Consider the following 13789-nt stretch of genomic DNA (forward strand, 5'->3'; position numbering starts at 1 on the left):
GAAGCAACGTGAAGGTGAAAACAAAAGGTTTTCTTCTGCAGATTTTAGTTTTCATGCAGCCGTGCTTAGTAAATGCTTAATAAATGCTGTATCTGATTTTCTTTGGTTGAGTTATATTGTTAGAATTTATTGATTTACTCACCCGACTAATAATCTTCTTACCAACAAGGAATTTGTATTTCCAGTAATTATTGATAGATGTGTACACTGGTGTCCCACAACAAAGTAACAGCAACAATTTCATAAATCATGTCAAATTTTCACTTTCTATCCTACAAAGACATGCGTTAGGTAAACAAGCACACATGCTGGAGCGTGCACACACGCGTGATTGAGAGGGAGATGGAGAGAGATTATAAAGCCAGCTGTGCGGCAGGAAGCTCTGCCAAGTGAAGGGCAGAACCAGCGAGCTGAAGGCAGATGATAAGATGACAGATGAACTGAGCCCAGATGGCCTCCACATCTTCACTTCACAGTCCCATAATGCTGTTGTAATTGTGCATATTTTCACTCCCTTCTCCGGTTATTTGAAGAACCTGTAGTTACCTGTTCAGCATGATCACTTTTCCTGCAGCCTCTGTTGCGTCGTGTCTCCGCTGGCAGCAGTTTATCTGAGCGGTGGCCTGTCTGGCTCAAAGCCATGCGCTCTCTTGTCTAAAGAGCCTGATCAATTCAGTTTAACAGCAAAGGCAAATGGAACATGAAAAAACAATATCAGCAGCTGTCTATTGTCTCTTGATTGTCCTCCTTGCGTTTAATACCTGCTGGTTAATTAATGGTGACCAAGTCCAGAGTGAACAGTACAGTGTAAAGCTGATGGACCCTGGAGAAAGACCAGAAAACAAAACCTTTCTGAAAATCTGATGTAAATATCACTATATACGATGAAAGTATAACTTAACCATATACAGGATTAACTATAGTTTTTACAGGGCTTTGTGCAGTCATGTGAAAAACTAAGTGCACCTTTACTGTTTCCAAAGGTATTACCTTGTTACCGTCTTAACTAGGGATGGGTACCGGTATCTGGTGCCATGATGGCACCGGTTCCGACATAAACGGTAGTAACCAGACCGAAAAACGGCGCACATTTCGGTGCTTTATTTTGTTGCTTTTTTTTTCCTGAGCTGTGATACACTTTAGATTCTAGCCAATCATTTTACGTTTCCGAGGATAGTAGGCGGGTCCAGGTACGTACGTTCTTTTAGAGCAGAGCTACAGATTAAAAATGCCCAAGGCAAAGCGGTCAAAAGTCTGGCTGTACTTCACAGCAAAAGATGCAAACTCAGCAGCAACAAGTGCTTTAAGCTGATACTGTGATACTGTCAAAGGAGGTAACACCTCAAATCCAATGAAACACCTGGCGACGCATAGCGTTTTTTTTAAAAGCCGAGAAATGCGCCGTATTTGATAGCTTGCTGCGAGACCTCACACCGAGCACGTCTACTGCGGGTGGGTTGCCTGTTATGCAACATCCCCCAAAAACCCGAAGAGGAGAGTCCTGGCCCCTAGCCCTGCCAGTGTAGCAGAAATGATGACGGATGATGATGCAGCAGCAGCCGTTCTTCTCTGGGTCGGTAGCTTAATGTTGTTCGTGTGTAATTTACGTTGAGTAGGCTAACCACGTTATTACATTAATGCATGTAAGGTGAACTAGCAAACATCATCATAGCTGTCTTCTTGTTTGATGGCAGATACTCCCTTCACCCTGGCCAAAAAGGCTAAAATGACCAAAGAAAAAGTGGAAAACAGTTAAACATGAGAGGTTTTTGGACAAAGTTTGTGTTTTTTCCATTGTTTAAGCACTGCTTCCAGCCAAGAGTGATGCCATATATGTCCTATAGCTGCAGAAAAGGCTAACATTGTTATCCTTTTACAAAAAAACAGCTGAACATGAGAGGTTTTTGGACCAATTTTGTGTTCTCCATTCTTTAAGCATCGGTTCGAGCACCGTTTAAGCACCGGCACCGTTTCAAAAGTACCGGTTTGGCACCGGTATCGGATAAAACCTAAACGATACCCATCCCTAGTCTTAACTTCTATGGAAGCTGTAAGGGTCGACTTTGTTTTCCATAGGACCGCACATCTATTCAGTTAAAGCACAGAATCAAACAACAGTTGCCTCCAGCTGCTTTATATTGATACAATAATAGAGAAAACCCCAGGAATTAGTGATAGTGGGAAGGAAGAACTCCCTTTTTGTCAGGAAGAAAATTTCAGCTGAACCAGGGTCAGGGAGGGGCATTACAGACAGCGTGCAGAGTTTGATATAGATATAGACTTTCAGCCTGTTCTCACAACAATATAGTGACGATTTGTCACGTCCGGAGGCGTTCCTGAGGAACGCGAAAGGTGACCTTCAGCATTCATATGCTACATGCTGGGTTGTGGATGAAATCCAGCAAAAATGATGCTCCTGCGGTCATACACGTTCCAGCCATGTATCCCTAACCCTGTAACCTTATCCCTAACCTTAACCAGCACTCTAATGACGTTAGATAGTGTTTTCCAAAGCAAATTAAGTAAAACGAACGTACATGTGTAGATTTATTCCAAACTCATGTTTCCTCATTTTCCGATCTGGTAATATAGGGACGTGCTGGGTGCCCGGAAGCGTAATATACTGACGTTTTGTCACCTGGTGTAAAATGTTACGCTTTGGGAGTGAGAACATGTCACTATTTTAACTAAAGTATTCTTAATTTAAGCACAAATCAACCTGAATGCAAAAGTAATCTTAAGCTTGTTTTTGAAAGGGGCTGCTTCAAATCATGATGAGTCATAAAGCAATTAAACAAAACCTGAGGTTGAACTATAATAACAATCATACATGTCTAGTCAGATTTAGCTAAAAAACAGTATAGATCAAGTTTAGGAGGAGACAATGACTTAAGTTTTTTAAAAAGGCCCTTTCACAGTGTACACACCTCCTCATGCACTCAGACTACCAGATGTGTGTGGCTGTGTAAACACACTCTGTAACCACTGCTGTGTTTTTGTGGTCAAGCTGGACCCACAAACAATGAGGCATCATGACACTAAAAGACAGATATTCTGTACTTGAGTAGAAATACAGATACTAGTGTTAAAAATACTCCAGTAAAAGTTGAAGTACTCATTCAACTTCTTTACTCCAGTAAAAGTGAAAAAGTACCGGCTCTGAAATGTACTCAGAGTAAAAAAGTAAAAGTAGCTGATTTTCTATCACCTATTTTTATGCAAAGCAGGCTGAACCTTGTGCTGCATTCATTTAACAATAAAATAAAATTAGTAGATGGGAATAATAAAGTTACTCAGCTGGAATCAGGAAAGAGAAAAAGAAGGAAAAAAACATGTTTATTTTCTGAGGGTGACTTTGCCTCGAAATAGAAAACATGTGTAGGGAAGAGGTTCAAGTAGATTCAGCAGGTGGAGGAATCCTAGAAATCAGTAGTAGTGGCTCATTGTGTGGGAAAGAATCACAGCTCATGATCATTTCTGTTCAGAGCTCCAGCAGATTTTTATAGCTCAGGCTGTGATCAGCTGACCTGCTGCTGCTCTGAGGTTTACTGCTCTTTGTGGATTTACCTGATTTTAACAGAAGTTTCATGAGCTGATTTTCATCCTCGACACTGACACTACACGGTCTATGCTGGCGTTGTATTAGACAGTATGAAGTTGGTATGAAGGTAGAATTCGGTCAGTGGATCTCAGCATCCTCAGCTTAAAATCATATGAATCTCTGCTCCCCTCGATGTAACCAAACTCTGCCCATGAAACCACGGCCGCTGTGCACCAGTCACACTGTTCTTTACTTTAAATCCATCACAGTGCAGCAAACTAACCTGTTTGTCCTGCACTGAACTGCAGAGGATTTTCATGCAACCTTAAATAACAACCTCAGTTTGGTTTGTAGCACATTTCACAATATGAAAAAAACCCATAATGCCACATGTACTTTACATTTCCAGTTCATCAAACAGCGTCCTTACTATTAAATCTACCCTCTGTTCTTCCTCTCCTGCCTTTCTTATCTTTCTCCATCTCTGAGTGAAGTCAGCTCTCTTCCTTTTCTGTGAAATACAGCAGCTGGACCTTCAGTTGTTTGTTGAACTGATAGAAAGGTTACATTTGAAATCACCTGACACTTAAAAAAATGTAACTCCCTTTCTGCTCGCTGGTCTTCTGTATGGATAGAGGCTGAAGTACCGCAACTTACAGACACCTGCAGTTTTTCGGGTGTTGTGCCAAGAAATTAATAAATAAAAACACCCAATTTAACCCCTTCAACTATGCCACACAGGGTTTTGGGGTTTGTTCGTTTTTTGCATCTTTCATGTCTTTTTGTGCCACATCTCCTGGTAATAAATGCATTTCATGTGTTTCAGTTTGGGCTCAAATCACTTTGATGTTTGAAACCCGCCGTGATGTGAAATAAAAACCCCTCAAAGCGTTAAACCAAAAGTAACGAGCCTGTTTTGAAAATGTAAGGAGTACAAAGTACAGACATTTGTTTGAACATTCAGGGAGTAAAAGTAAAAAAACTACTCAGGTAAAGTACAGAACTGAAAGCTCTACTTCAGTACAGTTACTTTGTTACCTCCCGACTCTGCTGAAGGACCAGCATTATGTGCAGCGTTGCAGCTTGCTGTAGCACAGGACTGTGACCCACACACACATTTTCCACACGTCTCACTGGTATGATGAAGAAAACAAAACCTCCAAAAACCAGGAATTACTTCTACCGAGCTCTCCCCCTTGACCCTGTTGATAGTTCCAACCACGAATACTTTGTTGAGTCACTATTTAAAAGGCTGCAGCCTTTAAATATGTGGGTGTCGTGTGGATCTTGTGAGGCCCACTGGACATATCAAACCAACGGATCACTTTGTCAAGGCTGTAAGGCTTTCATTTCCCCTGTTGTGCCTGTGATTTTATCACACAAATAAACAGACACCGAAGCTTCTGCTGGAGCCTGAAGATCTGACAAAGGCTATTTTGTAAGTCTTATCTGTGTTACTTATGCAATGTTGACACAGGAATACACAGGAAAAAACCCAGAGCGAAGCCTCTTTGTCCTAAATAAGCAAACAGGTTTGATGCTTACGACATAAACAAGGACAGAAACACTAATTGGAAGCACTGAAGAGGAAATTGTCTTTCGGGTAGTTTGTATACAGGAAACATATGTCCTGTCACTTCCTTTATATACAGCCTTATAACACAGACTGAGCTGAGTGATTATAAATACATGAACGAGGTAATATAAGATATTATGGGAGACAGGATATCAACAATAGGGATTTAATAATGAAATAAGAGCTAATATCTCAAGCTCACTCAGAGATAAGTGACATATGTTTCACCGTTTCTAACTGACAACAAGGGGAATGTGTTTGGAAAAACTAGTAACTCAGTGTCCATCAAGTCATCGGCTCAGACACACTAATGCACTCCTAGATGAAGTTTGTATGTCTTAACTTGAGCTAAACATCTGAGGCATGTACACGAGACGTCCACTTAAAAGCTGCTCCGTCAGTCTGCACCAGCTGGCGCCGCATTTTAATTTGGCAACAACGGCGGCATTAATTTATTTCTGACGGCTTGATGGCTGATTCCTGAGGAAAGAGGAGGAAAGCAAGCCAGATGTAATGCTTTCACACGCATACTCATCTCCTTTCATCTCCTTCCTTCAACACATACTGTTTATGTTGCCAGAATAAAATAGGCTAGAGAGCACTCAACTGAAAATCCCATTGAGAGTAAAAGACGCTCACCCTCCTCCTTTAACTTCACTCGGCGCTCTTTAAACAAAAACGAAACACATCAGAGCGGGAAACGTAAACTCGTGTCGGGCAGTTTTTGTCTTTTGACGAATGACGAGCTGAAACAAAAAAGCCTCCCATCGGATGCATTAAATGCCCTTTGCACCGTTTGCCCATAATGTTTCTATTGTGGTGTGAAAAAAGACATTTTATGTTGCAAACGTCTGATAGCAACACAATGAATAATTTAAAAAACTAACATCACCCAGGTCCACTTAAACAGTTCTGCAGAGGGAGCCCGGCACTCGTACAAGTCTTTCCAGCACTAATGACAAACAAGTGCAGCCTACTTCGATGCAGCAGATGCTCAGCTGATGTTTGTTCTCACCTTGATTTCTTGCCAGATGTCTTATCGGCACTGTGGGCTAGCTGCCCACCGAGGAGAGTTAGAAAGTAGACACTCATTAAATAAGACGGTGCTTTATATGAAAGCAAGCTCCAGTTTTTCCTGGAGCAACAACAGAAGCAGATTGTAATCCGGCTTAAGAAAAAACTGCTGACCAAAAGACTTCTGCCTGCCATCAGGGTCACGTCAAGTCCAGTGTCATATTTTGGGATATTTGGGGGTGAACTTTGAACTTTGCCAGATCTTTTTGCACAGTAGTGGACAATCAGTTTGCTTTTGGACCTTTATGTAAACTAAATGATAACTACTTAATAATTCTCTTGAAGAGATGCATCAGGTAACGTCCTCTTGTAGCACTGATTTAAGCCTCATTTGTCCAAAAGTTATTCATTTGTTAGATGGAAAAGAAAGAGTGGCATACTGTAGTCGCGCCACAGTCTGGGTCTTTTGGACTTGAATCAATAATATTAATGAGCCTCCTCTGCAAGAGAGATCTGCTGCTGACTCAAACACACTTGGTTCTCTTTGGTTACACATCAAAAGATCTTTAAAGGCAGTAAGGGACATAAAAACGTCGGCTTAGACTGAAGTCCAGGTTATGTCTGCTGTTACCATCTGTCTGGCATCTCAACTCATTTCTTCATTAATCTGAGCATAAGCAGGATCGTCACTAAAAAACCTGACAGTCCTTGTTTTCAGTTTCATGCTGAAACAATCCAGAAATGCAGTTTCTCAGTTAATGTTCACAACATTCGTCACATTGCCTCCCATTTCCTTATCAGGTATCTGACGGACACAACACTCACCACTCCAACATAAACACATACTAGACTTTAAACAGTGATATTGGGCCAAGCTGTATAACATCTCAGATTCTGACTAAAGAGAACTGAAGGAGCAACAAGTGTTTAAAAGATCATTGTCTGAGGATATAATCCATTATTTGTTTTAATCAGATTGACAGTGAACAGTAAAAAGCAGTATTAAGAAACTAGAAACAGAAGTTATTTTTCATAGGTACTGCAAATATGAAAAATAAATTAGTGGGGAAAAGCACTACAACTGTAGTCTGGAAACATTAATATAATTATAATCATTGTAAAAAATAAAGCTGACTACTGATTTCACCTACCGTGGATTATTTTTAGAACATAACTCTCGCGATAAACGAGGGGGCGCTGTATATCAAAGTAGCGGGTAAGGCCTAGCAGACTCAATCCGGTCCACTCGCCTGTGCCGAGACACCGATCAGCCAGCGCTGACTCAGTTATCATGTTGAGTAGCCCTTCTCATTGTTGTCATGAACTGGATATCGTCTTTGTCCTGCCTTCCTCAAGAATCAAGTAAAAATAAAAAAATAAAAGTTGCATTAATATTTTACTTAAATCTGTTAAATAATCAGAACTATGACTCAGAATTCTTGAATGAAGTTTCCCTCGTTCTGCTCGATGTGTTCAGATGACATATATTCACTATATCAGCTTTAGGGCGTCAGCATGTCAGTTTGTTTGTAGTGTATCATGGCGCCTCCCAGGGGTTAACAGAAGATGAATTAATACATCCGCTTCTCATCTGGATGCATTTGGCCTCATCAATAAATTTCCCCCAGGCATAGGAAAGGTTACCTAATGACATTTAAGCAGCACTGACATTAAGCAGTATATACATAACCATCACAGCACATGAAGAAAATCAAAGTCCCCTGTTACAGGAAAAAAAGAGAGAGAGAAATAATTGGGAATCATATCACTGACTCATTTCCTGTGTTACTGTGATGCTGATTCACCAGCCAGGCAAAGAAAACCAACACACATACATGAAGCTTTCCTGCGTTTCTTAAAAATACTTTCCGAGGGTGCCTTCGTATGTCTTCCAAACACACAACTGGCAGAGACTGCACGATGTAGGGTATGCATAGGGGCGCACACAAACATGTATACGAGGGTTTAACACAGTGCTTTGCCAATATTGTTTCAACCGGTTTGCTATTTATTAATTTAATTTAATTGAAACTGAAAGAGAGGGAAGACAGAGAATAGATGAGTAATGATAGAAGAAAAACAGGACAGAGACTGCATTCATACAGTCTCTGTCACTGTGTGTGTGTGTGTGTGTTGCCCGAGGAACAGTTGATGGATTTGCTGCTTGACTGCTCACACAGATTGGTGCCTGCTGTGATGGCAGCCTTGAACTGAAATTACGTGCACACTCTCACATACACAAAGGGAACTACACATAATTGCAAAAAAACTGTGTGCGCGCACGAGTGTATTTGTGTGTATTCTTAAGTTGGGACGAGCAGGCGTGTTGCCTCCAGGAGGCCATTTAAAGCTCTGTGGAAGGATGGATGAACACAAGGCCAGCCGAAGCACCAGAGAAGATGAGACAGGTTCAAAATGCTGTGTTTATGCATTGATTAGTAGCTAGGCTTTTTTTTACCCACTGATAGGTGCGTAATTTTTTAGCAAATCAGTCATAAAGCAGTCGACTCCTCTGATTATTATCTTTTGTTCAAAAAAGTGTGTGAAATGTTTTTGAAGTGAAGAGAAAACAGGGATTAGTTTAAACGTCCTGAAGGATCTCAGAGCCGCTTCCTGAGCTCAGTTTTCCAGTTACTCTGATGATAGGCTGAGATCATAGTTCATCCAGGTCTTGTTAACTCCTCCCTGATGACACAAATGAGAGGTGGACAAATAGTTTGGTCTTGAAAGTTGTGAAGATTTGTGTTTTGTTCCCATGTTTGGGCTAAACAGGGATAGCAGGGAGAAAGAACGTTCAACGACACCATCTATTAATCCACCAATAACGACGGAGCCTGAGAAAAGATTCTGTCTTACACAAAAACTACTTTACCTCACACTCATTTCTCCCCAGTTCCATCAGGATATATGAGTTTTTATTAAATGCCACATACGATCATTAGCTGACATCAGGTGTTTGAACCAGGTAGCTGTGAATTCCCTATGGAGACGCTGAGGACAATAAATTGTATGTAAAAGTAGCTATATTGGACATATATGTTCAATTAAATTAAAGTGTGTCAATAATCTGTATATGTATGTCTCTTTATGTGATTCTTATTTCCTTCTGTGGCTCTTAGTGTGATTTAATTTGACACCCTTGATTAAATAATGAAACACATTGGTTAAAAACTGAATGACCATTGAATGAATGGGATCATCTCTAGTGGAAAGTTACTGAGACAGTGTTGTTTAGACTAGAATGAGAGAACTTCTATAATAAAACTGTTAGGGGCACACCACCATTTTGAGATCCACGGCAGCGTGTCATGCAGGACGCATCTCCCTTTTAGAAGTAATAAAGTGTTAAATGGTCTACTGAGCAGTGTTTTGTCTTCCATCCGATGCCTCTGAGAAATCCAAAGAACTCGGTGAAGTGTTGATATTTACAATTGGGGGCTCGTCCGGGATTCCAATAGGAGGCTGAGGAAGATAGATTGGGCGATCTGGACACAAAAGAAGGTGTTGATATTTACACCTTCTTTTGTGTCTTTTTCTTCATTTTGAGTATAAAGCGATGAAATTAAATTGTCATACGTTGTACTTGGGTAGGGGTTGTGGTGACATGGAGATTTATTTATTCATTTTAAAAATGGAGGCAAGCCCAGAATTTGTAATAAAACACTGATAATGTAACGATATTGCAGATTATTTGAATGTTGCATACATACACACACAAAGGCAAATATAAACTGGAAAAAGGGATAAAATGTAAATCATTCAAATTTCCCGCTAAAACTGCTGGTAAGTTATCATAGCCATCATTTGGAGTAGATGTCCCCAAGCCCCACGGCACGGACCGTGGTCGTTTGGGCCACAAGACTTGAGGCTCGGGTGTGAACTTTATGGGTTTTATTGGTTTTTATCGTTAACTCGGTTTCCCTGGGTCTTTTCCCGTGTGTTATGAATAAATCTTTTTTTTGGTACCAGTACTGGTTTTATTTTGTTGTATTTATCCGCAACACCTTAAAGGTCGGTGTGTGAAAATATTGTCGGACATAAACCGGTCTGTGGCGCAAAAAAGGTTGGGGGCCGCTGCTTTAGCATCAGGGATTTTGGGACAAGACCCTCAAAGTCAAACTTTTCTCAAACCTGAGGTAAGAATACCACTGATTGATGAATTAAATGGCTATCCAGGCAATCGAAACATGGAAAGTCAACTACCTCTGCTTTTATTTAAATGAGAACCGTTGTTGGGTGCTGATTAAGCTCACATCCCACGAGGCCAGAGAGCAGCGGTCCGGGTTATAGTCTAACCCAGCGGTCCCCAACCCCCGGGCATCAGACCGGTACCGGTCCGTGAGTCGTTTGGTACCGGGCCGCGAGAGTTGAGGCTCAGGTGTGAAATGTATGGTTTTCAGGGTTTTTATCGGTTTTCAGCGTTATTTTGTTATCGTTTTTATCGTTAACTCGGTTTTCCTGGGTCTTTTCATGTGTGTTATGAATAACTCTTCTATTTTTCAGTACCGGTACTAGTTTTATTTTGTTGTATTTTTCCGCGACACCTTAAAGTCCGGTCCGTGAAAATATTGTCGGGCATAAACAGGTCCGTGGTGCAAAAAAGGTTGGGGACCGCTGGTCTAACCCACAGGCCTTTGCTACATGTCTTCCCCCTCTCTCTCCCCTCTTTGCTGTCTCTATCCAACAAAAGCAAAATGCCAATAAATAATATAAAAAAAAAAAAAAAACATCCAACAGAACACCCCTGTTAGACTAATAAACAAACCATTTGCTTTTCGAGGTAAAATGCATTTTTCTTCCTCTTTATTTTACATGAACATCGCACATATTCAAAATATAAATAATAGTCATCTAGAACCCCACTCATCGCTTTAACGCAACAAACACGTTGGCTCATCTCATTCGAACCAGACTGATAGAGAGCTACAGTCTTGACACTAAAGCCAGAGAAGCAGTACAAGCAAGAGTGAAAGTCACGACCCAGCAGGTACTTTAAACAGCCCTGACACTGATTGAGACTAAGTGGCAGGATGAGTCAGTAAACACTGTAGGGCTTCATCCAGTAGCAGTGAACAAAGGATGTTTACACCCACACATGTCGTGCATAAATTAAAGTATATTTATATAAGAAGGGTACTTCTGATACGTTTTTAATGTGCTTGTTCAAATTCATGTCCACTTAAGGGCAATTTACTTCCTGAGTTTGAAAGTTGGATTTAAACAGACAAAAAGATTTGAGTTCAAGCCAGCAGAGAGGTGACTTTGGTGATAGAGTCCTCTTGGCTGTGCAACATTTGAAATCAATAAAAGACATAATTGACTTGAGCTGGCGAATGAGAGGTCATGCCAGAATTTTAAAGTCTTTTATAGTGGATGTCATGTTGTTTAGAGAGAAAGGAAGAGGACATGCAGATGTTTAAGCCATGATTCTTTAAAAAGATCATTTCCTGTCCTAAATTTATGGATGATTGAAGATTAAGTATCATCTGGATAAAGACCATCTAATGTTCTGAAAGTGTAAACCTTTGTTTCTGACAGGCAGTGCTGACAGTCATAACAAAAGCAAAAAGCAAAGCAGCGAGTGGACATCCGTGTCATCCCGCAAAGTGTGAAACTTTGTGCTGAAACTTTTTGGTGTAACCTCATTAGCGGTGACAGTGTCCGTCGCTGTGCTTTCTCAGCATCCAGTGAAACTGATTTTGTTTTGTTCCATTGTGACATGTTGATCCCCCACACACACACACACCCCATCTACCCCCCATTCTGTCTGTCTTTCTTTTTTAGTGGTGCATCAGGGAGCAGCAGTGAATCAGAAAGCAGCTCAGAGTCTGACACCGACGAGTCTGAGAGCAGCTCCAGTGACAGCGAGTATAATCAGGCCTCTCGCACAAACACTCCAGAGGTAGGATGACAACTCGATCTGTGTGTGTGTGTGTGTGTGTGTGTGTGTGTGTGTGTGTGTGTGTGTGTGTGTGTGTGTGTGTGTGTGTGCTTGTATGTGTGTGTGTGTGTGCTTGTGTGTATTTATGCAGATTTCCTGGTAACTGTGTGCACACAGTGGGTACCAACTGGGTAAACACACAATTTATTGGGAGAAAATGCTAACCATTGTTAAAATGGTTAAATACAAATAAGTAAATATTATATTCCCTTATGTTTAATGTATTGTAAAATAAATGAAGAGTCATGAAAGGTGATCCTTTTTCTCAGCTGTTAGATCTCATTTAGCCAGTTTTTTTCTGTATCACATGCAGTAATGTGTTAAAGTCTTGAGCCACCCTTCGATTCTTTAGATTTTTCTAGGAATGGTCCTGGGATTTATTGAAACATGCAAAAATAAATGGAAATACAGTACCTAAGGCAAAAGCAGAGTTTGTAGTTCTAATAGGTTAAAAAAGTCTGTAAGTCAGTTAGGGATGGGTATCGTTTAGGTTTTATCCGATACCGGTGCCAAATCGGTACTTTTGAAACGGTGCCGGTGCTCAAACGGTGCTCAAACCGGTGCTTAAAGAATGGAGAACACAAAATTGGTCCAAAAACCTCTCATGTTCAGCTGTTTTTTGTAAAAATATAACAATGTTAGCCTTTTCTGCAGCTATGGGGCATATATGGTATCACTCTTGGCTGGAAGCAGTGCTTAAACAATGGAAAAAACACAAACTTTGTCCTAAACCTCTCATGTTTAACTGTTTTCCACTTTTTCTTTGGTCATTTTAGCCTTTTTAGCCAGGGTGAAGGGAGTATCTGCCATCAAACAAGAAGACAGCCGCATGTAGCTATGATGATGTTTGCTAGTTCACCTTACATGCATTAATGTAATAACGTGGTTAGCCTACTCACGCAGAGAAGAACGGCTGCTGCTGCCATCATCATCCGTCATCATTTCTGCTACACTGGCAGGGCTAGGGGCCAGGACTCTCCTCTTCGTGTTTTTGGGGATGTTGCATAACAGGCAACCCACCCGCACTAGATGTGCTCGGTGTGAGGTCTCGCAGCAAGCTATCAAATACGGCGCATTTCTGGGCTTTTAAAATAAACGCTATGCGTCGCCAGGTGTTTCATCGGATTTGAGGTGTTACCTCCTTTGACAGTATCACAGTATCAGCTTAAAGCACTTGTTGCAGGCTGCTGAGTTTGCATATTTTGCTATGAAGTACAGCCAGACTTTTAACCGCTTCGCCTTGGGCATTTTTAATCTGTAGCTCTGCTTTAACAGAACGTACGTACGTACGTACCTGGCCCCGCCTACTATCCTCGGAAACGTAAAATGATTGGCTAGAATCTAAAGTGTATCACAGCTCAGGAAAAAAAAGCACCGAAATAAAGCACCGAAATGTGCGCTGCTTTTCGGTCTGGTTACTACCGTTTATGTCAGAACCGACACCGGTACCCATCCCTAAAGTCAGTTGATATGAGCGCCATCCGACCTCACAAATCACATGATAGGCTAGGTTTCACAATGAGTTCACCTGAAATCTTGGCTGATTGTGACCTACACCCGTCTTCACACCTTGGCTTGTTCAAGGTTCAAGGTTCTTTATTTGTCACATGCATAGTTATACAAGTATAACACACAGTGAAATGTAGCCTGACACGCTCCTTGACATGTGCAAAAAAAAATTATATATACTATATATATATAAATATATATATATAGT

At 40.9% G+C, this 13789-nt stretch overlaps 1 protein-coding gene across 2 annotated transcripts in view; it reads left to right on the plus strand.

Moving 5' to 3' along the window:
• aff2 (AF4/FMR2 family, member 2) overlaps window positions 1–13789 on the plus strand; it is a 223691-nt gene that overhangs the window by 162032 nt on the left and 47870 nt on the right. For both annotated transcript variants that reach the window (XM_086306075.1, XM_086306083.1), the window contains one exon: window positions 11916–12033. In XM_086306075.1, coding sequence (XP_086162201.1) covers window positions 11916–12033 — 118 coding nt within the window. The remainder of the gene's footprint in view (window positions 1–11915; window positions 12034–13789) is intronic.

Source organism: Aulonocara sp. 'chitande type north' Nkhata Bay, linkage group LG2 (assembly GCF_057382095.1).
Source record: "Aulonocara sp. 'chitande type north' Nkhata Bay isolate Kocher_YH1m ecotype deep benthic linkage group LG2, A_spYH_male_GT1.1, whole genome shotgun sequence".
Classification (NCBI taxonomy): domain Eukaryota; kingdom Metazoa; phylum Chordata; class Actinopteri; order Cichliformes; family Cichlidae; genus Aulonocara; species Aulonocara sp. 'chitande type north' Nkhata Bay.